We start from the raw sequence: 25,852 nt of genomic DNA on the forward strand, positions 1-25,852 counted from the left end.
AGGAGGAAGGATATGGGATATGGTGGCTGCAGTGAAATAGGGAGATTAGGGTAGGTCTTGTTGAAAAGGTGACATTGAGCAAATGTTAAATGTATATTTCTTAACTAATATTATTGTCATTGCTAAATACAGAATTTATCTGGGGGCCATTATTATTTTTTTCTACTTGTTGAGAATTTTCTACTTACTACACACTAAACTTTATATGGATCGGTGTAGGTTATTGCCTTTGGGGAGAAATATTATAGTTCTAAAAATTGAAGTAAGCTTATTGATCAGCTTAGATTAATTTAATTGTATTAGTAAAGAGACTTTAATTAAATTTTTAAAATCTTTAGTTTTGTACTAAATAAATGGTGCTTCAAATGAATCAAATTGTAATAATTTCATTAGAAATAAAATTTATTTATTTTATTGCAGGAACATAGCAAAATTGTGCAGATTACCAAAAAAAAACTAAGCCTTTTATTTTATTTCTCTTCCTTTTTTCCATTTTTATTTTAGGTTTTGGGGGTACATGTGCAAGTCTGTTATATAGGTAAGCTCATGTCATGAGTGTTAGGCAGTGTTGAGGGAAATTCATAACACTAAATGCTCATATAAAAAAGTTAGAAAGACCTCAAATTAACAACCTAACATCACAACTGAAAAAAATTAGAGAAGCAAGAACAATCCCAAAGCCAGCAAAAGACAAGAAATAATCAAAATCAGAGCTGAACTGAAGGAAATGTATCTTCTCTGAAATTTAATTTATACCACTCTCCCCAAAAAAGGAGTAATATTTGTATTTTTTTTGACTTGTAGGTCAAATTCAAAGTCAAACCCACAGGATTTATTTTAATTCAATAGAATATCCTACCTATTTCAAGAAGAAAGCATAAAATCAAAAGATTATGAATATAAATATTTTATAGCTAGATGAAGTAGATATACATTCTTCCATATAATCGGTGTTAAATTATATAGGGTAAATCTATCAAAGAACAGCTGCAGTTTATTATAATTGTAACACAAACCATATATACATTTATTCCTGAAAATATACCTGTAATTGTTAAAAATCAAAACATATCATAAATGTATAATATATAAAATAATGCTTTCATGCATGTCTTATAAAGAATACTTTAGTGCAGCAAAAAACTATTCCTGTTTTTATATAAAGCTAAATTTTTGTGCATTGCATTCTAGAAAGACCATAGAATCAACATTCAAAAGCCTCGTTTTGCTTTCCTAAACTCAGATATTAATCTTTATTGCCAAAAATGCATCTCCGTTATCTTTTCTCTATTGAAAGTTTATTCCTACCTCTGAGTTCTGCATTCTAATCAATGGCATCACAATCTACTGCTCCCTAGTTTAGAGCAGTGGAGGCATCTCCTACATTTTTTTCCCTCATCCCCAATTTCTAATTAATAAAAAAGCTCAATTGCTCAGTTAATCAAAAAGCTCACCACTGACTTTCAGGTTGTCCCAAAGGCAGAACTTATCATATTGCCCCGCAGCTTTAAGGCTTTGCGTTTTCCATAAAATCAACTCTAAACTCCTTTGCACTGGATGAAAAGATATCTATAACCTGGACAAACCCACACAATAATTTTATTCCCCACAACAGCTCATCTCTAGCATCTGCATTGTAGAGGTTTCCTGAAAAAAAACCCATTCTTTACCTAGCTGGGTCTTTGAATTAGTTGTACTCTCTGATTAGAAAGGGTCTTCCTCTTTTTACTCTTTTGCTTTCACTCATTCATTAATTGATAAAGATAACTACTTATCGAATACCTCCTTTGTGTCAGGCAATGGGAATGTGCCAGAGTTTAAAGTGCTGACAAGGTAGACACGTTCTTGCATTCGTAAGTTTGTACTCTTCTGCTTGCACACGCTCTCATCTTTCCAGACTCAAATGTCTTTACATTATACTTCCTCCCTGCGGTACTCCCAGATGGAACTAGTTGCTCCTGCTTCTAGGAGTGTTGGCATCTGTGCATGCCTTTGTTGTGGTACTTATGTCAGACATATTTTTATAGGTCCGTCTTGTCCACCAGACTCTGAGCTGCTTACAATAAGGAGCAGATCTTTTCGTCAAAAGACCTGCCCACAATGCCTGGGACAGTATTTGGATATCAAATCAATTTGAACGGTTTTGATTGAAACTTTAGGCCTTATGATAGAAAACTAGGTTTCCAAAGATGACCACAAGAAGTTACTGAGTGCATGTATATTCTTTCTGTTTAGGTGTGCCAATTTTCACAACAGTTTTTAAAGCCCATTTCTTTTTTTTTATTATTATAATTTAAGTTTTAGGGTACATGTGCACAACGTGCAGGTTAGTTACATATGTATACATGTGCCATGCTGGTGTGCTGAACCCAGTAACTTGTCATTTAACATTAGGTATATCTCCTAATGCTATCCCTCCCCCCTCCCCCCTCCCCCCTCCCCCCTCCACCCACCACACAACAGGCCCTGGTGTGTGATGTTCCCCTTCCTGTGCCTATGTGTTCTCATGGTTCAATTCCCATCTATGAGTGAGAACATGCGGTGTTTGGTTTTTTGTCCTTGCGATAGTTTGCTGAGAATGATGGTTTCCAGCTTCATCCATGTCCCTACAAAGGACATGAACTCATCATTTTTTATGGCTGCATAGTATTCCATGGTGTATATATGCCACATTTTCTTAATCCAGTCTAGCATTGTTGGACATTTGGCTTGGTTCCAAGTCTTTGCTATTGTGAATAGTGCCGCAAGAAACATATGTGTGCATCCCCATCAAAAAGTGGGCAAAGGATATGAACAGACACTTCTCAAAAGAAGACATTTATGGAGCCAACAGACACATGAAAAAATGCTCATCATCACTGGCCATCAGAGAAATGCAAATCAAAAGCACAATGAGATACCATCTCACACCAGTTAGAATGGCAATCATTAAAACGTCAGGAAACAACAGGTGCTGGAGAGGATGTGGAGAAATAGGAACACTTTTACACTGTTGGTGGGACTGTAAACTAGTTCAACTATTGTGGAAGTCAGTGTGGCGATTCCTCAGGGATCTAGAACTAGAAATACCGTTTGACCCAGCCATCCCATTACTGGGTATATACCCAAAGGATTATAAATCAGGCACATAAAGCCCATTTCTAATGTATTATTCTATAACATACCTGGCATACTGTTAATTTTTCATGTTTTAAAGGAATTATTTCTATCTCTAAAGATAATATCTTCATAATATATATGCAATTCCCATCTTAAAAAATCCTTAATATATTCTGTAGCTAATGGCTTAAAACTTATCTTTGTATTCATTTTCTCTTTACATAGAAATTGCTCTTTCCTAGAAGATTTCTGTAATTAACAAGAGGGTTTTCTTTTTCCTATTGAACTGCATGCTAATGCATTCCATGGCCAGATGAAGAAATATATGTCCCACTTTCCTATTCCTAATGCCATAGTTACTATAGGACTATTTCTATGTGGGATTTATTTTTCAGGTCTTGAGATATATTGCTCCCAGTGCAATCTAGTATAGTATTTTTATATTGATTTATTCTGGGAAATGAATTCTATGGGATAGTTTACAGAGATCTCCTTCCTTCTTTTAATATCTAGAATGGCTACAACTCCTCCACCTGTATTTGACAGAAGCAACTCATGAATTCTGCACTGATTTTTTTAGTGGCAATGGAAGCATTAAAGATACCGATTTGTAATTACATGAATAGGAGTTGCTCCAAGTTCATAACCTGGAAGAAATGACGATGATGCTCCTAATGAAAGTCAGGCTATTAGGCCAGCAAGATTTTAATAAGAAAAGGATAAAAAAAACTACCTATCAGGTACTATGCTTATTACCTGGGTAAGGAAATAATCTATATATCAAACCCCCAAAACATGCAATTCACCTGTACTACAAACCTGCACACGTACCCCTGAAACTAAAATAAAAGTTAAAAGAAAGAAAATGAAGCAATATTCTGAGACTGGAATTATATTTCTTTAAACAACCTTGGCTAACTGCCATTATCCTGATTCTGGTAAAAAGAGAAAATAATGATACTAATTTTCAGAGCCTAAAATGTTTCCTATCCAGATGTTGATTTCTGTCTGTTCATGAAAGCTTATCAAACCATTACACCATGCTACTACTTAGTCAAGCAAAATAATTTATAGAAAAGGAAGCAAGTGGCAGGTTTTAAAATGCATATGTATCTAACTACAACTCTAATATAACTTTGTATATAATTATTTAGAAAGAATCAAATTTATGTACCTTTTCCAACTCCACCTTGCTTGAAATTTTCCCTGTATCATTATTGTATCTGAAAAATAAATTGATCCAGTTATAATTTTATTAAAATATAATTTGGAAAAATCCTCATCAAAATGTCAGTATTCCTTACCCTGGAACTGGTTTTGTTTTCTCTTTCCTCTCATTTATTTCATGTCCATTAACACTTTCTGCAAAACATTAAATAAAAGAAAAACAATTTAAATAAGGGGTTATCATTGGGTTTGCCTGTGTGTGGATGCGAAGATGGAAGCATTAGTAGAAATTGAAAATAAAAAATTTACTGTGTGCTACCATAACATTCATCTTAAAGTATTTTATAAATACAAATATCCTCCCAACACTTTTTCACTGCATCAGAGCAGTTAGTCAGAGCCAGAGATTATAACAGTGAAATTTGATGCTGTATCCAAATAGAATGTAGGAATTAAAGATTCCCAATATTATGCAGGAAAGCCATTTCAGTACAGGAAAGAGTAACCTGGAGGTCTACTGATAAAGACATGAGAGAGTGTTCCATCAGTCTGGCTGAGGGATAGAAAAGGCATTCTTCTTTTTGCAAGCGAATAGAAATGTAACAATTTAGGTAAAATATTTGTAGAAAACTATTTTTGTAGATATTGAGAACTATAGAGGGAAGAAAGTTAAATTCACATCATGCATGTATGGATGGTTAATTCAAAATTCAACTTAGAATTCTTGAGTTTATGTCTATTGCTCTAATGACGAGACCCCAGATTGGCAATATCAACATGCGATACCATCAATTTCTAGTCCGTGGTTGGTTGATCCGTTGAAGTAAGTCATTTGAGTGGCCTCGACTTCCGCTTCTGCATTGATGATCTGCTGCGCTACAGCCTCTGCAATGGGCATCACCATGGCAGCCGTGGAGGTGTTGCTGAGCCACATAGACAAAAAGGCAGTGCTGCTCATGAACCCCAGCGTCAGCCTGAAATCAGAGAGCCGTTAGTGTGGAGCTGTGCTCTCAGCTTAACTAGCACCGTATTATTTAACTGGAAGATGTTTAACTTGTGGTTTGTGAGTTGGGAAATTAAGTCTTTCAAAACATGGAAGGTTAAGATTCTGCCCAGATGATGAACTTGGAATACAGTGACAGCCAGGTAGAAATCAAAGCTGCACCTGTAAAAGTAGAGTTCTTAAGAGATTTGTCTCCCAGGGAACCATGCAAATCTTCTCTTCAGAAACAGAAAAATGATTAAACCTAAACGAACTGCAAGTTGGTTATATGACATAACAGCTTATAATATTACACCAACATCTGAATGCTCTTCACAGCTGACCACTTATCTTCAAATGCTAGTAAGATGAAAATGCAATCAACTTTTGAATTTAAGGTCCCTTATTTTTTCTTTTGTCTTTTAGCCATAACTCTGTTTGTTCATAGGGGTGTCAGGGAGGTACAAGGACAAAGAAAGATTAATATTTATAAAGCCCCTTTTTACTTGTTCACTATACTGGTTCAATATAAGTGGGTGGAGAAAATAGTTAAAGTCATTTGCTAAAATGAGGTTTCTGAATTTTCTGAATATTCTATGATTTATGCTCTCCTGAATCTGATATCCTTTCCTATTGTCAAGATCTGGACACACTACATTGTCTTCTTTTATAGATAGGGTAGTTATTCTTCTTAAAAATAATATACCTAAGACTACAAAATTTTAAGCCATATCTATAAACTTCCAAAGTCACACTTGGGAAAAAAATGATCTCTTTTGAGTAGGCAGGCCTAGAAAATCATTCAGAAGCACATCTTTCTATATAGAGCAATTTATGAAATAATCTGACACCCTCTTAAAACAGATGTACAAGAACCATACCACAATGTACGTTTCAGACTTAGATAAGGTGAATATTTTCAATGTATACAACAAAATAAAAGAAAATGTATTAGGAATCTGCTTACACAATAAATGGTTCTTCTAAAAAAAAAGAAAATTAAGAACTTTTAACTTCTTAGGGCATTGTCAAGACAAGAAATCTTTGTGTAAAAAATGCCGGGATCAGATAAAGCTTCTGGATGGTGAAAATGCCTTAAATTTAAGAGCCACTTAGTGGCATACTGGACAGAACTTCTGCCCCACTGTGAAGTGCATTACATCATCCTCTGGAACAGTGAGCAGAGGGTCAGGAAAAAGAGATACATTTCTGTAGCACCCTAAAAGGCATGGATCGCCACTCCATTTTAAGAGTCAGATGACGTCGCTTTTTTTGCTTTTGTTTTTTGTTTTTTTTTTTTGAGACAGAGTCTCACTCTGCTGCCCAGGCTGGAGCGCAATGGCACAATCTTGGCTCACTGCCACCTCTGCCTCCTAGATTCAAGGAATTCTCCTGCCTCAGCTTCCTGAGTAGCTGCGATTACAGGTGCCTGTCACCATACCCGGCTAATTTTTGTATTTTTAGTAGAGACGAGGTTTCACCATGCTGTCCAGGCTAAACTTGAACTCCCCACCTCAGGCAATCTGCCCACTTCGGCCTCCCACAGTGCTGGGATTACAGGGATGAGCCACCACGCCCAGACGAGATAATGTCTTAAACACATATGTGTTATACAATTTTTAATTCAAAAAAATTGAAAATTTGTTTCATCTGAGTCATTTTTTTTTGTATTTAGCAAAACAATTTGCACCATAAATGAAAAACACAGATGTGGCTATGCCCTAGAATGAATTATGCAACATAAGTCAATACAATATTCTAATTTTCAAAGAAAGATGAGAATGGAAGAAACATCTAAGGCTTTAACGCAAAATGCCACTATGCAAATGATTATGACACTGGAAATTTTCTTTAGCTTACATTCATGTTCTTAGCAAGAGGTGAAATAAAACCGAAATAGCCAATTAATTTTATCAATCAAATGAGTGATTTCATATTCTATAGATGAAATGTCTTAATTGATTGTTTCACTTTGCAACAGTTGGTTTAAAAAGAAAAATATTCACCTTGGAATTTTTCTGCACACATTTGTATTTTGTCAGTAATGTCTTTGTCTTTGGTTTGTAACATCCTCCCTGATGATAAAGGATGCTCTTGAATAAGTTCTGAATATGTAATCAGCCAAATAAACAAGACAGGAGGAAAATCTACTCTGAAGTCTATCAATCTTGTCTGTTGAGGTTCAAAGCTTCTCTCAGCTTTGACTTCTATGATGCATAAAAGGTGAGAAAGTTGTGGGCATGTATTCCAACCACCCTGTGGTTGTGGGCACGTATTCCAACCACCCTGTAATTAGACCTGCAGTGAAAGTTTTTTTTTTTCCTCCTACAATTCAAGTACAGTTTATATCACTTTCATATTTGCAGAGGAAAAAACGTCATAAGTCAGATTGTGATACAAAGGATTTCCTGGGCGTGAATTATTTATTTCATTATTTGCTCTGCACAAAAATGGTCTGTTCAGCAGGTAAACTGGAAGCAGTAAATGCAGTACTTACCATGCAGGATTTACACCAACCATCATCACCATTTTCAGAGCAATTCTCTTGTGCAAATTCCATTTTTCTATGGATGTTGCTAAACAGATAACTCCAATTAGCAGTAAGTGAAAATCCTTGAAATAAGCAGATGCCACCTGAAATAACAATTAAACCCGTGATTATTTACTTTGGTGGGGAAAAATAACATTGCACAAGAAAGACATTATTATGCTGCTCTTAATTTTCACCTTCAACCGCATAATCTTTCCATTTTGTTGAGAAAAATGTAGATGTGTTTGAATACAAATTTAGACATGTTCTATATTCTTACTCAAAAATGGTGTTAAGGAAAAGTATACAGAAAAAAGAGTACTCAGGGTTATTAAATAGCTGAGTAACATCAGGTAAGTGCTTTTCTATTGGGGCTAATTTGTTTATGCATCTATAGTGAAACGGCAGTGACTGTGATTTGGGAAAGTTTTCAATCAAGCTCCAACTTGCTGCTGTCTTCATCGTGACCCATTATGCTGTAACTGCAGTCACACCTTTATATATTGAATGATTTTACTTTCAAAATTACTTTTTATAAGGCCAGGCATGGTGGCTGACACCTGTAATCCCAGCATTTTGGGAGGCCGAAGCAGGTGGATCACTTGAGGTCAGGAGTTCGAGGCCAGCCTGGCCAACATGGTGAAACCCCATCTCTACTAAAAGTACAAAATACTAGCCAGGTGTGATGGTGCATGACTGCAGTCCCAGCTACTCTGGAGGCTGAGACAGAAGAATTGCTTGAACCCAGGAGGCGGAGGTGCAGTGAGTCGAGATCGTGCCATTGCACTCTAGCCTGGGCGACAGAGTGAGACTTCATCTCAAAAAAAAAAAAAAAAAAAAAATTATAAAACAAATACCCTCAAATGAGACTTAATATTTTAAGCTATTTTCAGTCAACACCATTCAGAGATTAGTAAAGGACCTAGAACTTTAAGCAACCATTTGCAGCAGTATTTCTTAAAGAATACTTTGAAATACGTTAGGTGCATAATCTTTTTTTTTAAAGGGTTGTGTAATCGATTAAGTTGAGAAAACAGAATTTTGAAATACTAGAATTTTCTCTCCTATAGGCCTTTGCAAAAACCTTTAAACAATAGTGTATAATGTCATTTTTAAAGAAGGGGAGATCATATACTACATATTTTTCAGGTGTATTTAATTATTAAAAACTTATTTTTATTTAATTTTTAGGTGGAGCACTTCATGGGACTGGTATTCAAGAGAACTTACTTTAAGAAGCACTTGGCTAAACTGAATCACAAGGCTGTGCTGAAAAGAGGATTATAAAGTAAATACCCCTCTAAAAAAATCAAGCGATAGCTAATAGAAGGAATGGAAATGTTGGAATAAAACCATTCTAATGTTACAAAAGCACAAAAAGGAAAATCAATTCTTATGATAATTTTGCTATATTAAATTATATCTGCATTTTTAACATAACTTGCTAAGCTTGGCTTCGTTTCAAAAAAAACAAAAATTGATAATTACCCTTGAAATTAAAAGTAGGCAAGTGGACAACTGTTATATTTTAAAAAACGTTCATTTATGATGTCTTTCAAAGTTTATATCTATCTCTTTACATTTTGTAGTGATTGGATAATAGAAAATAATTATATCAATTTCCTTGCTATTTCATTTATTAATTACTCATTGAAAAATTATCTGTATGCACCAAAAATATTATAGGAGCAGACAATACATTAATAAATGCTTGATATATTTTTCCATCTTTGCACCTCTTCAATTCTCAAATATCAGGCCTTTCTAAATAGGTCATATCATTTTTCTGTATCATAGAGCCCCGTTTGGTTTTTTCGTAGTATATACATTACATAAATACTGTTTGTTTACGTGCTTATTGTTTTCTGTATTATACCATACATTCTGATGAGGACAAGGAATCTGTTTTGCTAGCCAAACCAGGACTCTGTTTTGCTAACCATCACATATTTTGCACCTAGCGTAGTGCTGGTACACAGTAGAAGAGCTTGGTAAATAGCACTGAAAGAATGAGGGAGGGAGGGACGATGAATAAGCTATGGTCTCTGAGCTCTTATATCCCAATTTTCTACACTCTGTCCTCTACTTCCTAGTCTCCTAACTCTTTCAACTCTTATGCTAGGTATAAGTATTTCAGTATGTTAATTTACTAGTGTTCCAGAGTCAGGAAGCTTTTTTTTTTTTTTTTCTCCCTAGTTCTATACCTGCCTCTGAATTTTTTTTTTTTTTCTGACTTTGAAAATCCAGTTATCTCGGTCCTCCAAAATGCTGGTATTCCACAGGGTTCTGTCCATAGTCTTTATAGTCTTCTTGTTTTATCCATCCAATGACTGAATTTGAAGGATTCAACTTTATGGGACTAAAATAATGCCTGGCACATACATGGGGGCACTCAATGAACATTTGTTAAATGAATGTTGACTACACCAAGATCTTTATTTCCACACAGATAAGTCTTCTGAGTTTCAGACTGATATGTCCAACTATTCATTTCCATTTGAATTTCCCACAAACACCTACAATTCAACATATCCACAATGACACTTCTCATCTTCTCACTCCCCATCCTTCAAACACATTCTCCCTTTGTGGTTAATGTAAACATGTATCTACTCAGTTGCCCAAGACAGAGACCTAAAGGTCAGCCATGATTCCTTTTTCACTTCCAGTATAAGTCCTATTATTCCTAGGTCCTTCATATCTTTAAAATTTGTCCCTTTTTCTCTGTTTACACATGACTACCTTGATTAAGCTCCTCACTATTTCTCACTTGGCTACTGTATGATCGATCTTTTTCTGACCCACTCCATACCATTGTCATAGCCCCTTTTCTAAAGTGTAAATCTGATCACATAATTGTCCTTCTTATACTTCTTCAGTATAGTTTCTAAGACCTTCCCATAGTTTTAAAGACCAAATCCAATATTTTCAACATGTCATAAAAGACCCTTCATCATCTGGTCCCATTTCACCTCTCCAATTTAGGTTTTTGCCACTCCACCCTTCTTCTTCCTATGTATTTAGTTACCCAAACGCAGAAGCGCTTTAACACTTGCTTGCAATTTAACCTGGAATGATCCTCTCCCCTTGTCTTGGATACTTCTAATCTTCCTTCATGGAAGATGTCAGTTCTTCTAAGATATCTTCCCTAGGACCCTAAACTGGATTAGATAATATCTCCCTTTTTATAGTACATCTTAATTTATATATTGATCATTTCTTCACTTCTTTATCCCCTTTATTACACTAGATTTATCTTGAAGGCAAGATGTATCTCATTGATCATTGTATTTATGGACTTAGCACATGCCTGGCACAAATTGGCACTTAATGGATGTTAAATTTAATAAGTCCCTAGACTTAAGGAGCTTACAAGCTATTAGACGAGAAAAAACAAGTTAACAAAAAGTGCAATAAAGTATTATAGATGCTTGAATGATACCTCTCCAAAATATAATTGAGATTTTAAAAGTAAGTGGGGTGATATTTTTTTTTCCTAGAGGGATTGGGAAAGTCTTTTTAAAGGGGCTGATCCTTGAGTTTATTATTGGAAAATGAATGAAGATTTAAGTTTTCATTTTACCTTATCTCTTTTGCAGTTTGGCTCATGGAAATAAGCCCTATTGACTGCTGTGGTCTAAACGTTGCCAACCCAATTCATATGTTGAACTGAATACCCAAATCATATGAATATGCCCACCCAAATTCATATGTTGGCACTTAAAAGGAACCAAATATGTTCACTCCAACCTCATGAATGGAATTAGTGCTTTTATAAAAGGGGCCTGAGAGAGCTCCCTTGCCCCTTCCATCATGTGAGGATGCAGCAGCAAGATGCCATCTATGGAGCAGAGAGCAAGCCCTTACCATACACTCAATCTGCCAGTGCCTTGATCTTGGACTTCCCAGCCTCCAGAACTGTGAGCAATAAATATCTGTTGTTTATCTACCCAGCTTAATGTATTTTGTTGTAGCAATCTGAATGGGCTAAGATACCCTATTTTACCAATACTCTGAGAATTAAATGAAAGAATAAATGCAGAATAACTTAAAAATACAAATAAACACATAGAAGAAAGCCATTATTAGTAAGTGATTAGACACAGAAAGAAGTCTAGGACTATGAGACATTCTTGCTGTTACTGATTTGGGTTATATGAGGAGTTAGCATACTGTAGAGGGCCAAGCAGTAAATATTCTAGACTTTGTTGGCCATATGGTCTTCACTGTAATTATTCAACTCTGTCATGGCACAAAATAGTCAAAGGCAGTATGTCAATGAATGACTATGGGTTTGTCCTACTAAAAATCTTATTTTAAAAATCAGGCAGCAGGCTGATTTGGCCTTCAGGCCCATGGTTTGTCAGTTTTCTCAATAGACCATGCAAACAAACTATAGCCTGCAGTCCAAATAAAATTAGTTGTTAAACTTAAGAAAAGCACTTCACATTCTCTGTTTTCATTGTAGTACCTATTCTATGGTTTTCATCAGATTCAGAATATTTGAGAAGAAACATTAGCTACAGGCAGATGTGTTTATTTATGGCCTACTTGTCCAGGAGGTAATAGAAGAAGGTGCTGTTGGTTTGTAAATTACACCGATAAATATAACTATTCTCAAGGCAAAATTGATATGTCAAATAAAATTTCTAATAAAATTTGATATCTATTTGCAAGATCAACATAGTTATATTTCTGTCTCAAAATAGGATTTCATCAAAAAACATGGGCTTTTGCAATCAGAGCACCTGAGTTCTCTCTTAGTTATGTGATTAACTAGTTCAGCGACCTTTCTACAAATCAGTAAATGGTTGTAAAAGTTAAATATTACCTCACACCAACTTTGTGAATTAAATGAGATAATATTTTTTAGAAGGTGCTTTGTTAGTTATTACATTGTTTTGCTAAATCCAATAGTCAATATCTAGTTTTCACATTAACTGACTTATCAGCAGATTTGACACACATAATCATTCAAAACATTTGCTTCACTTGGATTCCAGGATCCCACACCCTCCTGGTTCTCCTCCTACCTTAATAACCTTTTCTTCTTAGTCTCTTTAGCTAGTACTTTCTCTTCTCATTTACTTCTTACTGTTGTAGCTATGCAGAGATCAGTTCTTTGTCCTCTTTGCTTTTCTATCTTCATTCACTCCTGAGTGATCTCATCAAGTCTTAGGGCTTTAAATACCATCTATATTTTGATGAATCTCAGATTTATATCTGCAGATTAGCTCTTTCCTATGAACTCTGGACTCTTTTGTATTCAACTGCCTACTCAACATCTTCACTTAGATGTCTAATAGGTATTTCAAACGTACCTGTCCAGCACTGAACTCAAGTGTCAGCCCCTTTCCTAGAGTAAGCCTGCACTTCCCATCTTCCTCCCGTTTCAATTGATAGCAACTCCATTTTCCCAATTGGCAGATAAGCTGTGAGGTATCTTTGACACTTTTTTTCCAACCGTATGCCATATCTAATCAATCAGGAAAGTTTGCTGATTTTACCTTCACATTTTATCAACAATACATTCGATATCTCTATTACTGCTCTTGGGCTGAATTACCATGGTCTCTCACCTACTGCAGTAACCCACTACCTGTCTCTTTCTTTCTGTCTTGTTTCTCAACACAGCAGCCCAAATTATCCTTTTTAAAATCAAAGTTAGGTTGATCATGTAACTTTTGTGCTCAAAACTCTTCAGAGGATCCCATTTTATTCAATGTTAAAATCTTGCAATGGCCTACTTTGACCCTGCCTGGTCCATTGCCTCATTACATTACGTACCTGACCTAATCTATCATTCTTCTCTTTAGTTACTCTCTTCCAATTACACTGCAGATGTACCTGCAATAAGGTCTTTGCACTGAGTGTTACCTCTTCTGCAATAGTCATTCTCCAAATATTCAAATGGATAACTCTTTCATTTCCTGTAAGTCTTTGTTCAGGTATCACTATCTCAAGGAGGTCTAACCTGACCACCTTATTTAAAACTACCATTCTCTCTGATCCCCATTATCCTGTTGCATTTTTTCCATAGCACAAAATTGCCTTTCTAGCTCACTATACTGTATATTTCTATTTATCAGATATAGTGTTCATTGCCTCCTTTCCTCTAGAAAGATAGGAAATATTTTGCCTGTTTTTATTCATTGATGTGTTCCCAAATCCCTGGCAGAGTACTACCATATGAATATCTATTGAATCACTGAGTAAATACATAACATAACATCTATCTATCTATCTCTCTCTCTCTATATATATATCCATACATGTATATTTTCACATTCATATATGTAAAATTTATATATAAATATTTTTGATGATAATAATATGAATGTTTTGAAATATCAAATTGAACATACTCTAAATACTTTAGCATTTCAGGTTTAGTTCAACAAATATGAGAAAAGTTTAATATTTGTTGATATTCTTCAAACACAGTATAACAGGCTCAGCAAAATACCAGTATTTAGGACTGGCTTAATAAATAGGTAAAGTTATAACTATGATGGCCAAAGAGAGAGGTGTTTAGAGCTCTAAACTTAGATGAGGGCATTAATGACATGGTATCCTACTCAGTGACAGATCTGAGATTCAAAGATGCTGCAGCGGGCAGGAATTATAGTTTAAAACTCTCAAAATAAATTTTAACTGGGAATATTAAACCTTATAAGAATGTTTGATACTTAGTTTGTATCATTGTTTAACATACATTATTTAATTTGATCGTGACAACAATGGGTTTTGTAGCATTATCATATCCCACTTACAGATGATAAGAGTTATTAAAGGACATGATCATCAAGTAATCAGTGATAAATATCAAATTTTAAGCTCAGACCTAATGACTAAATCTCTAGCTCATTCATAATAGACTGTAGCTTTGGTCAGCTAACTTATTAGTAAAAGGTAAGTTAGCCTGTCTGGAAAAAGGCTCACAAGTCTGAAGAGCAGTTTTCTCCACTAAAAGTTCTAAGGATTATGATTTGCTGCAAGTTCCAGTTAAACTTACAAGGTGAAGAGAATCACATAAAGTTTAAAACAAACTTAGGCTGAAATGCCATAGGGAAGACGATAGGCTCATTTACCTTTGCAACACTCAGAATGTTTCTAGAATGATCTATTCACTTTTGTGAATATATAAATAATACCATTGGCTAACATATATGGAGTACTTACTATGTAATGAAATTTACATTTATTAATTCATTTAATTCTTAAGTCTCATTGACAAACTAGAGTTAGTTTCAGGAAGAAAAAGAAGATGGTAGTCGTGATAGAGTTGGAAATGGCAGATTTGAGGATGGGAGTTGAGGTCTGGAAACCACTAAGGCTCAAGGTGGGAAGAAATAAGGAGGAAATGATATTGGTTTTCAAATTCAAGCAATACTGTCATGCAAAAAAGTGAGGTTTATTTATGAAATTCTACATGTTAGAAATAAGTTTAATGAGTCAGTGACTGAGTTTCAGATGTGGGCTCAATAAAGCTGAGTTACTTATGAGTTAAAATTATTCAAAAATAATATGTATCTCCTTGAAAGGGATATTAGAGGCCCATAATCCAGAAAGCTTTTAAACACCTTCTGAATGATTTCTTTTTTTTTTTTTGATAGTTGTCAGAAATTTTTATTTATTTAAAGTAACATTGGTTATTGATTAGACATATATCATTATGGTTTAGGGTATGAGATATAGTGTCCAATGTGGTATTATTAGTTTAATATATATCTACTTGTGGCAATAGTGAACAGTTTCAAGAGATGAATACATAATTTAAATGGGAGAATGACATAACTGCACTTTCATTTCAATGTCTGAGTTTGATAACCAAAAAGACTTGCATTTTTAGATAAACATTTTCTATTTCCCAAATCTGAAGACCTGGATACAAAATGTAGAGCTGCAGATTTAGGGCCCGAATGGCTGGAGTAGCAGCAGGTGTTACCTGCACATTTGTGAACATTCCTCGTCTGGGAGGTGAGGAGCGTCTCTTCCCGGCCGCCCCGTCTGGGAAGTGAGGAGCACCTCTGCCCGGCCGCCCCCTCTGGGAAGTGAGGAGCCCCTCTGCCTGGCCGCCCTGTCTGGGAGGTGAGGAGCGCCTCTGCCTGGCTGCCACCCAGTCTGGGATCTGAATGATTTCATGTGTAAGAGATATTGGAGATATTGGATGGGATCTTTGTTCCGGGTGAGAAGTGACCAACAAGAATTCCCTTTCAAGTCTAAGATTCTATGACTGTTAAATTAGTTGGGGGATAAAGGACTGTTGGGCAGGTGTCTGCAGTCAGAGTGATGCAAAACTGCCATTGGCACTTACAACTTTGCTGCCTTTAGTCAGGACCTTACACACCACAAAGAGGCAGACGTATATATCCTTGGCAGCTCCTACAAAGCCAGCCCTTCCCAGGCACCCTTCTCTCCTTCTTCCCTCTAATGTTTCTATGTACCTTCCCATAACAGCTTGCTACAGAAATGCCCCATGAGTCCAGTGAATCTCACTTCTACTTCAGCCTCTTTTTAACAGTTAATTTAGTCAGTTTTATTGTTATTAACCATAAGAGACAAAAGTATAACTGTTAAACATACCTATCTCTGGACACAGAACCATCCAAGCCCATGGGACAAGGGTTAAAAATTTGACACCCTGTTTTTAACAACTCATCAACCCCTTCTTTTTTTATTCCCGATATTGAAAGCAATATAGCATGTTTAAGCTTTAAGAAGCTTAATAGATTATAGCTCTGAGATTCCATGGGGCAGCAGAATGTCAGCCTGGAGGCAAGAGGAACTGAAGTACAGCCCTGGCCACTCTTCCAAATCAATGACCATTAGAAAGAAAAGACTCGAAGTTAGGTGGGAGGGGAAAACCCAGTAAGAAAAGAGGATCAGAGAGGATAAAAAGTGCAAGAAGATTGACTGGGGCTCCAAAATCAGGAAGAAGGACGTGAAAATAAAGAAGGGAACCGTTCCTTTCACAGGAAGAAATGTAATCAAGGGTTAGTTAAAAAGAAAATGACAGACAGGTGAGCCTCAAGAGAGCAATGTTAGACCCAGGCAGAAGATAGAAGTCCAAAGGTGATAAATTGCACTGACTGGCATCTCGAACTTAACATCTTTCTTGAGATTGTTTCAGCTATGGTTTAGATAGTTGTTCACTGGGTGGCTGGAGACTGGTTTCAATGCGTTTGGGAAACCAAATCCACTTTCTTCAGATGGGTACTCTCAGATTGTATAGAACAAATAAACACCTCTTAGCATGAATAAACTCCTCTCAGCAAGAACAAAATGGAGCTATACATGAACATTAGTTTGGCTTTATCTTTTGAAATGGCAGGTTTCTGGAAATGAAAACAGGGAAGCTTTTTCTTCATTAAAAACAAAATTGTTTTTCCAACACCGTGAGGCTGAATTCTGCTGAATATAAAAAGCTTATGGAGGATGTCAACAAATTTCCCTGTTTTTGAGAGGGAGGCACTAGGCATAGATGTCAGTGAGAGAAGAGGGGACATACATTCCTCCCACTGACATGCATGACTCAAGAAGCATGTCAGCTTGTGTTTGTTCTTTGAAGGTGGACACACATGCAGAATGCCAGAGAGGAGAAACAGTTGGAAGTTTGGGGGACTTATGTGGAACCTTACCAACGGGATGATTGCTCCCTTTAAAAATAACTTTTCTCAATGGAAATCTCAATACAAAACAGGAAATCAACTTATGACATTGGCAAGAGGACTTACCTTCTTAGAAGGCATGATCCCAAACATGGGTAACATTAAACTAGGTAGCAAAGCTGTTACCGACAGAGGCAATGCTTCTGTGAGCCAAAATGTGGCGACTACAAAGAGTGTGTAGGCACATTCTGCTTCCTGGTAAGAACAAATGCAAAGCAAAAGGTGATATTATGAGGCTGGAGAAGTCAACATTCAAACACAAACATGTTTGCTTAATAGATCCATGTCACAGAGAATGTAAGAACATCCGAAGACCTCTGCATCTTTGAGTTGCCCTCAAATACTCATTTCTTAGAAGTTCTAAGAAGCAAAATTTAATAAACATAAAAAACTAAAGAGAGAAAAAAATCCCCATTCATTACATTTATTTCACATTTCCCTCAAAATAGATAACATCATCTAGTCCATTTTCTTGCTCATATTAGTGTATATAGATGTTTGTACTCACCTTCCTTTGGCTTATAAAATGCACTCCCCCATACTTTCAGAGTACAGAAATAGCCAAGTTACAGCCTTTCCCCTGGGGGCAGGACACCTGCCTTTTAACTGCATTCCTTGGTGCCTGGTTGAGTTGGACCCAAGCACTCCTGCCTTCCTCTCCTTCGAACTAAAAGGGGAAAACCAACCTAGGAGAAACCTTTGTTGTACTGTGTCTCAGAGAACAGACATGACAAGTTGTGTGGCATGGAAGAGCCTGAATGCTACTCTTCATAGAACCTGTTGCTTTGCTTAGTATAAAACTATAGGTTCATGTTTTAGGGCATTGTTAAGAGATGGTCAAAATTTATCATTATATTTAACTTATATAGATAACTTTGGTATGAAATCACCTGGAATGTTCTAAGTCTTTAGTAAAGGTTAGCAGCTATCAAATGGTGCTATTTTGCTCTCACAGTGCTTACTCTCTGCAAATTCTGAGTTGCATTTGAAAAATTTACAAAAACTGATGTTCAGGTTGAATGAAGTTATTTATTTAAGCTTTTATTTTTGTCTGGCACTACTGCTATCTGATTCACCTGCCGCAGGATGAGTCCTTGGGGCTTGGAATTTACTTGACCAGCATCCCTACACTTCCAGTGCATTTCTAAGATATCCTTAATAAGCCAGGATTAGGCAATACCTTTATTGTGTTATCTATTTAAAGGAGAAAGAATGAAAGTGTTTTGATGTTGACAGTTTCATACAGAGTCTGCTTCTACCATCTTGATAAACAATAAAACAACAAAACAAAGCTGAAGCTTGAATGGATCTTCCTAAACAGCTCTAGAGAGAATTGTATATACTAGCTTAAATTAGAATGCCAGCATGGAAGAAAGGTTGTGCATTTTCTCTTAATGAGAACACATGGATAGCCTGAAAGTTCCTCTTATGACTTTATGTTTTCCATCATACTTGTAAGAACCTAGGTTGCAGAGATAAAATGGACCACTTTTAATCTTGCTCTCTACTTACAACTAGCCACTATCTTGATCCTATTTATTCCCCAGTCATTATATCTCTCAAATCTGCCCCTCCACTCACTTGCTCCACTGCAGGCAAGACTATTCCAATATCAGGTCACTTTCCAAGGATCCATTTTTTATTTGGCATTCCCTTGCATAAAGCCAGATTACAGGTCTAGCCACCCTGACAACTATCTGGAGCACCAATCTATGAGGGTCTGCTAAAACATCAAAAAATAAATAGAATACATGGTGCTAGCTGGTTCTGTTCACTATATACACCCCCTGCCTTAAGTGTTGAACATCCATGTCAACATGGGCCTTTGGGTGGAGAGTCATAGTCCACTAAGATGGCACAACTTTGGTGACAGAACAAAAAGCAAAATTTCAATAATCACATTATTACCTGGCCCAGACTACTTCCATATTTTAAGTGGCTCAGCCCTGACTGAAATCAACCAAAAGTCAATGACTTTAAGCTGTTTATTGAAAATAATTGAAGAATCCTCATTTTTCATTCAAACCCACCTTCACTTTGACTATAATGTCTTATCACAACACCTCCTGACATCAATTTTCTAGATCCAAAGAATCTTCTTTACACACTTCCTTGATATTTGAGTTCTGATCCTTGCTCCTCATAATGCATCCCTTTCTCTGAACTCTAATTCATAGTATTCAGCCAGTTGGTATACCAACAAGCCCACAGATCCTTTATGTGCTAGTTTCTTCCTGTCTGAGCTCACATTCTAGACCCTTTGACCGTGTTTGATCATTTGGATGAAGCAGTTGCAAGCTGATGGCCAAGTCTAGCAAGGGAATTCTATATATTTGATTCACAGTGTTATAAGTCTATGTGCTTAATTTGAGTCAGGATTTACAAATCAGCAGATTTAATGTTAAAAAATAAAGTCTGAATTCCTGCCTTCTCTTAACAAACTGAGATATTTGGTAACATTGGGATCATATTCTTCCATGGCAACAGTTCTCCAGGGTCACCTTTAGAGACTGACTTGTATTTTTTCAGTTCTATACAGTACTACTACATTACTTCACTCATTCTCTTACCTCCTCAGCTTTTGTCAGCATTTTAGTAAAATATCTGGTAGGAAAAAGGTTGCCTATTTGCTCCGCCTTTCAAATATTGCTTTGTCATTCAAGAATCAACACTTAGATTGTGCATTTGGACTTCTCCCCTCTCTGCCCCTCTGCTGGTCCATGAACCAGCAGCGTCAGCATAATCTGGGCACTTGTGAGAAATGTAGGACATCAAGCCCTTCCCCAGACACACTGAATCAATCAGCATTTTCAAGCTCACAAGGTGATTCTTATCTAGGTTAAAGTTTGAGAAGCACTGGGCTACACCCTTTTCCAGACCTTCCCTTTCATCTTTAAATCTGGTTCCAGAAACTTGCTTCCAAGTAGTTTCCTTTTGCCTAAGCTGAATGCCTGGATTCATAACCCATTTGGAAAACTTGTCTACCTTTTGATTTGCAGTTCAAATTTATGTCTCATCGTGGAGTTTACCCTGAACACATATGTGCATTTTGTATTTTTTCATAGGAGTCCCAGTGGATTATAATTGCAGCTAGCTAAAGCACCATATCTGCATTGTCTTTGATAGCTGCCTTGCCAGAATTTGTGAAAATTGACCCCTTTTTTCACATCATGGAAACCAAAGGTCTGGAAAAGGAGGAAAACAGAGTTATTCTCCTCTGAATGCTCTTTTTTTTAATCCTTATTTTTTTAATTGACATGTAAAATTGTATGTACTGTGTTTATCATGTACAACATGATGCTTTGAAGTATCTATGCATAGTGGAATGACTAAGTCTAGCTAATTAATATGTGCATTACCTCACATCATTATTATCTTTGTGCTGAGAACACTTTATATCCACTCTTTTTAGCATTTTTCAAGAGTACGAAATGTTATTAACTACAGTCGCCATGTTGTACAATAAATCTCTCAAGCTTATTCCTTCTATCTTTTGACTAACATCTCCTTAACCCCGACACCTGATCTCCCCAGACCCTGGAAACCACAAGTTCACTCTCCACTTCTATGAGATCAACTTTTTTAGATTCCACATGACTGAGATCACATGCTATTTGTCTTCCTGTCCCTGGCTTATTTCATTTAACATATATCCTTCAGGTTCATACATGTTGTAACAAATGACAGGATTTTCTTCATTTTATGGCTGAATAGTATTTCATTCTCTCTCTCTCTCTCTCTCTCCATGTGTGTGTTTGTGTGCATGTGCATGTGTGAGTGTGTGTGTGTGTATACATACCATATTTTCTTTATCCATTCATCTGTTGATGAACACTTAGGTTGATTCCATATCTTGGCTATTGTGACTAGTGCAGCAATAAACATGGGAGTGCAGATATCTCCTCAACATACTGATTTCATTTCCTTTGGGTATGTATCAAGTAATGACATTGCTGGATCATACAGTAGTTCTATTTTTAATTTTTTGAGGGAATGCTGTGTTATTTTTCATAATGGCTGTACTAAGTTACGTTTCTGCAAACAGTGTTCACATCCTGGCCAACACTTGTTATAATAGCCATTCTAACAAGGGTGAGATAATATCTCACTGTGGTTTTAGTTTGTATTTCCCAGAAGAGTGATGTCGAGCATTTTTTCATGTACCTGTTGGCCATATGTATGCCTTCTTTTGAAAAGTCTATTCAAAATTTTTTGCTTATTTTTCAATTGGGTTGTTTGCTTTCTTGCTATTGAGTTGTTTGAATTCCTTATGTATTTTTGATATTAATCTCTTATCAGATGAATAGTTTGAAAATATTTTATCCTATTCTATAGGTTGTCTTTTCACTCTTGATTTTGTTTGCAGTGAAGAAGTTTTATTAGTATAATGTAATCCCATTTGTCTATTTTTGCTTTTGTTGCCTGTGCTTTAGAGGTCATATCCAAAAAAATTATTGTCTAGGTCAATGTCATGGAGCTATTCCCCTGTTTTGTATTCCAGTAGTTTCATAGTTTTTGGTCTTACATTTAATTAATTAATTCATTTTGAGTTGACTTTTGCATATAGTGAGATATATGGATCTGATTTCATTCTTCCGCATGTGGATATTTAGTTTCACTAACACCATTTATTGAAGAGATTCTCCTTTTCCCATTGTGTGTTCTTGGCACCTTTGCTGAAAATCAGTTGGCTGTAAATGTAGAGATTTATTTCTGGCTTCTGTATGGTTTAATTGGTCCACATGTCTGTTTTTATGCCACTGCCATGCTGTTTTGATTCCTATAGCTTTGTAGTATATTTAGAAATCAGGTAGTGTGATACCCCCCCAGCTTTGTTCTTTTTGTTCAAGATTGCTTTAACTATTTGGGGTCTTTTGTTTCAATACAAATTTTAGGATCGTTTGAGAGCTCTTTAATGGGTAGGATAGCCATCTGCCCCAGTTTTCTCAGGACAGTGTTATTGTAAAGTATCCTTTCTCATTAGTATTTCCTTTCATTTTCAAAAGTGTCCCTCTTTGGCTGATAAATTAAACAAGCATCCTATTGATGGGTTCTTCCCAGGAATGCTTCCTTCCTCTAATTCCTTTTCTCTATTGTGTGATTTTTCTTGGTCATGCTTGGGGATGTGAAAGAATGCAGGAAAGCATTCTTTCCCTTCAAAGTCCTTAGGTATTAAATAGCAGAAGGTTAATTTAAACACAACACCAAGTATTTCCTTTTAAAACTATCCTATTAAAGTATATAGGGTTATTTGTTTACTTTAAAATCAACGATCTGTGAATAATCTTGCTAAGAAGAAGAAAAGTATAAGAGATAGAAAAAAAACAACAACCATTTTCTTCTTTTGTGTTATTCACATCTATTCACACACACACAAAGAATACAAGGGTGAGTAACTTTTGGTGGACAAGTTCTTCTGATGAAGAAGAAAACCACTCAGAAGTTGTGGAACTGTGTTGCAACTAAAAAGAGATCCTAGATATTTGATTTTAGGACTGACTTTGAGGTAGAACATAAAGTAGCTTCATTTTGTCACTAGAAACTCATAGAGTGACCAATTGTTTCAAGCTATATTATCTTTGTCTCCTGTAAATTTCTTCCAAATTTGTCTCTTTCCTCTTTCTCTTCACCTTAACAGACCTCCTACTCCTAAGAAACAAAACCACCACAAATTGTTTACCACCATTACACACAATCACTACTACTACTACCTCCTCAAGAGAACAATGGTAAAACAGCAATAAAAGAAGACCAGTTGTCAATTAAGAATATGAGTGAATGCTTCCTCCCCCACAACCTACCTTCAAGTCTGCTGGAAGTTGCTGATACATCTGGTATCGTTATTACAACTTACTCTGCAACCATAACAAGTAAACGTTTTAATCACATTTTGTTCTGAAGTATTTTAGTATTATGAATTCTTAAACTGAATGATAGCAACAAAAATAATGTGTACTTTTATCTTGTTTATTTATCATGAAGGACATAACTGTAAAGATTTACAGTTATGACTACCACTGACCTTACAATTTTTTTTTAAAAAAATCATGATTACTTCTCAGAATAAAGAAAGAGAAAAGAGGGGGGAATAAAAAGTCCAGAGGACTTCCTCAAAAATACTACTTTTCTACTTAAAAATCTCTGTACTTCTTACCACTCCCAAAAGTTACATCAAGAAGTTCAGCAAACAAGTCGCACCTAGCCAGACAGAGGCAGTTGTGTGGAAACCAGGTGGAATTCCATTAGATCATATGAAATGTCATGTCACTTAACCCTGGATACTTGCTCTGTGTGTATACACTGCACCTCTTTGGCTCATTCATAGCAGCTCCGTCTTTCCTATTATAAGATTTCGTCACACTACCAGAGACATGAAGTTATTATAGTATGGGCAGTTCCTGGTCCCTTACATTAAAAAATATATGTATTAGAAGCTTTTCAGCAGTAAATTCTTTAGAAGCATTTTCAAAATTATAAAATATTTAGAACATAGTAAAAATATACAACAAACATATTTGTATACCTTATCGTATTTAACAAATGTTGACACTTTGCCACATTTGCTTAAATTATTTTTAAAGAAATAAAACATTCCATATTTTGTTAAAGACTGATGTTAAAGACCACTCCCTCATTTCCTTCTCCTCCACCATTCCCAAAGTTAACTACTCTCTAGAATGTGGTTTGTATGCTTTTCATTCATGTTTTTGTGATTATACTACATGCAGACATTAATACATTAATAACACGTGGTTTTAAAATTAAATAAGGTTTACTCTATATGTCACTTGCTTTTTTCACTCAATATTTTATGTACTTCAAATACATTCATGTTGATACATGTAGATTTATTGTTACTTCATTTTAATGGATATAGTGTTCCTTTTTATGAATATTTTACTGTTTATTTGTCTGTTTTTCTATTGATGTTTGTTTGGATTTTTTCCCCAATTTTTTACTATTATAAGGCTATGGACATCTTTGTACCTATCTCCACATGCATGTCTATGGAAAATAGATTTTCTTAGCTGGTGGAGAAAACTAGCATCAGAACTTCAAATGGGAAGGAGTCCATTGGAACTTTACTGGATATTGCTCATTTGCTATCTGACATGGTTAGGCTTTCTGTCCCCACCCCAATCTTATCTTGAATTGTAATCTCCATGATACCCAGGTGTCAAGGGAGAAACCAAGTGGAGGTAATTGAATCATGAGCGCAGTTTCCCCCATGCTGTCCTCATAATAGTGAGTGAGTTCTCATGAGATCTGATGGTTTTATAAGGGGCTCTTCCCCCTTAATTTGGCACTTCTCCATCCTGCTGCCTTGTGAAGAAGTTGCCTCACTTCCCCTTCCACCATTATTGTAAGTTTCCTGAGGCCTCCCAGTCATGCTGAGTCAATTAAACCTCATTCCTTTATAAATTACCCAGTCTCAGGCATCTCTTTATAGCAGCATGAAAATCGACGAAGAATCTATCCGAGATGGTCATACTAGTTTATATTAACACCAACAATGTTCAGAAGTTCCATTTCACCATCCTTGGTATATTGGATTAATTAATTCATTTGACAATCTGATGGTATGAAAAAATCTTCTTATTTAATTTCCGTGTTCTTGAATACCAGTGGAGTATTTTCAGTTATTGAATATAATTGTTTCTCTTCTGTAAATTATATATTTTTAGTTATTTTTCATTTTTCTGTTGGGTTATTTTTTCTTTTATCTCATGGATTTGTGGAGTTATTTTTAGATTCTTAATATTATTTCTCTATAAACTATGTATTTGTAAACATTTTTCTTAGTCTCTGGCTTTTCTAAGAAATTAGCTTTATTGTATTTTTAATTGACAGGAGGATTTTAATTTTAATGCAGTGATTTTAAACACTTTTCTGTTGTCTCATGTTTTTACCATATTTTATAAGAAAATCTTTCTATATTATATATTTCCGTATTTTTTCTAAGATTAAAATTTTTTCAAGTGTAGAGCTTTAATATTTTTGTATAGGAATCTAACACTTTTTTTTCTCAAAATGAATAGCCAAAGTGCCATGCTTTTTAAATTGAATGAGCTCATTTTTGCCTAGTAATTCATGTTGCTACATATTTTCTATGCTGAAGTTCTCAAATGCAGACACATAAGCTTCTGGTCTCTTTATTTTGTCCTCTCCCTCTCCCACTGCTGCCTTCTAAAAATAAGTTCTTACAGAATTATGCTCTTTTAACATTTCTAGTTTCAATAAGGTTTACAATCTGTATGACAACTCCTTCATCTTATATGTTTTTCAAATTGCCTTAAAAAGTGTTAGATTTTCATTCTTTCTTTTGAATTTTAAAATTACTATCTCAAGTTGTAAAAATTTTGTTCAGATTTTCATTCAAATTACACAGAATCTATGAAGTAA

General features: G+C 35.6%; 1 protein-coding gene and 1 long non-coding RNA gene across 3 annotated transcripts in view; one reads left to right on the plus strand and one right to left on the minus strand.

The window, feature by feature from the left end:
• Positions 1-25,852, minus strand: part of SLC13A1 (solute carrier family 13 member 1) — an 85,807-nt gene that overhangs the window by 49,563 nt on the left and 10,392 nt on the right. The window contains 6 exon segments of one of the 2 annotated variants that reach the window (NM_001132935.1): positions 4,274-4,322; positions 4,404-4,461; positions 5,053-5,240; positions 7,746-7,882; positions 17,516-17,644; positions 23,251-23,304. In NM_001132935.1, coding sequence (NP_001126407.1) covers positions 4,274-4,322; positions 4,404-4,461; positions 5,053-5,240; positions 7,746-7,882; positions 17,516-17,644; positions 23,251-23,280 — 591 coding nt within the window. In that variant the 5' untranslated portion in view covers positions 23,281-23,304. 2 annotated transcript variants of the gene reach the window in all.
• LOC129060465 (uncharacterized) overlaps positions 8,968-25,852 on the plus strand; it is a 31,711-nt gene continuing 14,826 nt past the window's right edge. Inside the window, exons 1-2 of the long non-coding RNA XR_008527220.1 lie at positions 8,968-9,066; positions 11,378-11,698. This is a non-coding gene — a long non-coding RNA (uncharacterized LOC129060465). The remainder of the gene's footprint in view (positions 9,067-11,377; positions 11,699-25,852) is intronic.

The sequence above is a fragment of the Pongo abelii genome, chromosome 6 (genome assembly GCF_028885655.2).
Source record: "Pongo abelii isolate AG06213 chromosome 6, NHGRI_mPonAbe1-v2.0_pri, whole genome shotgun sequence".
NCBI lineage: Eukaryota > Metazoa > Chordata > Mammalia > Primates > Hominidae > Pongo > Pongo abelii.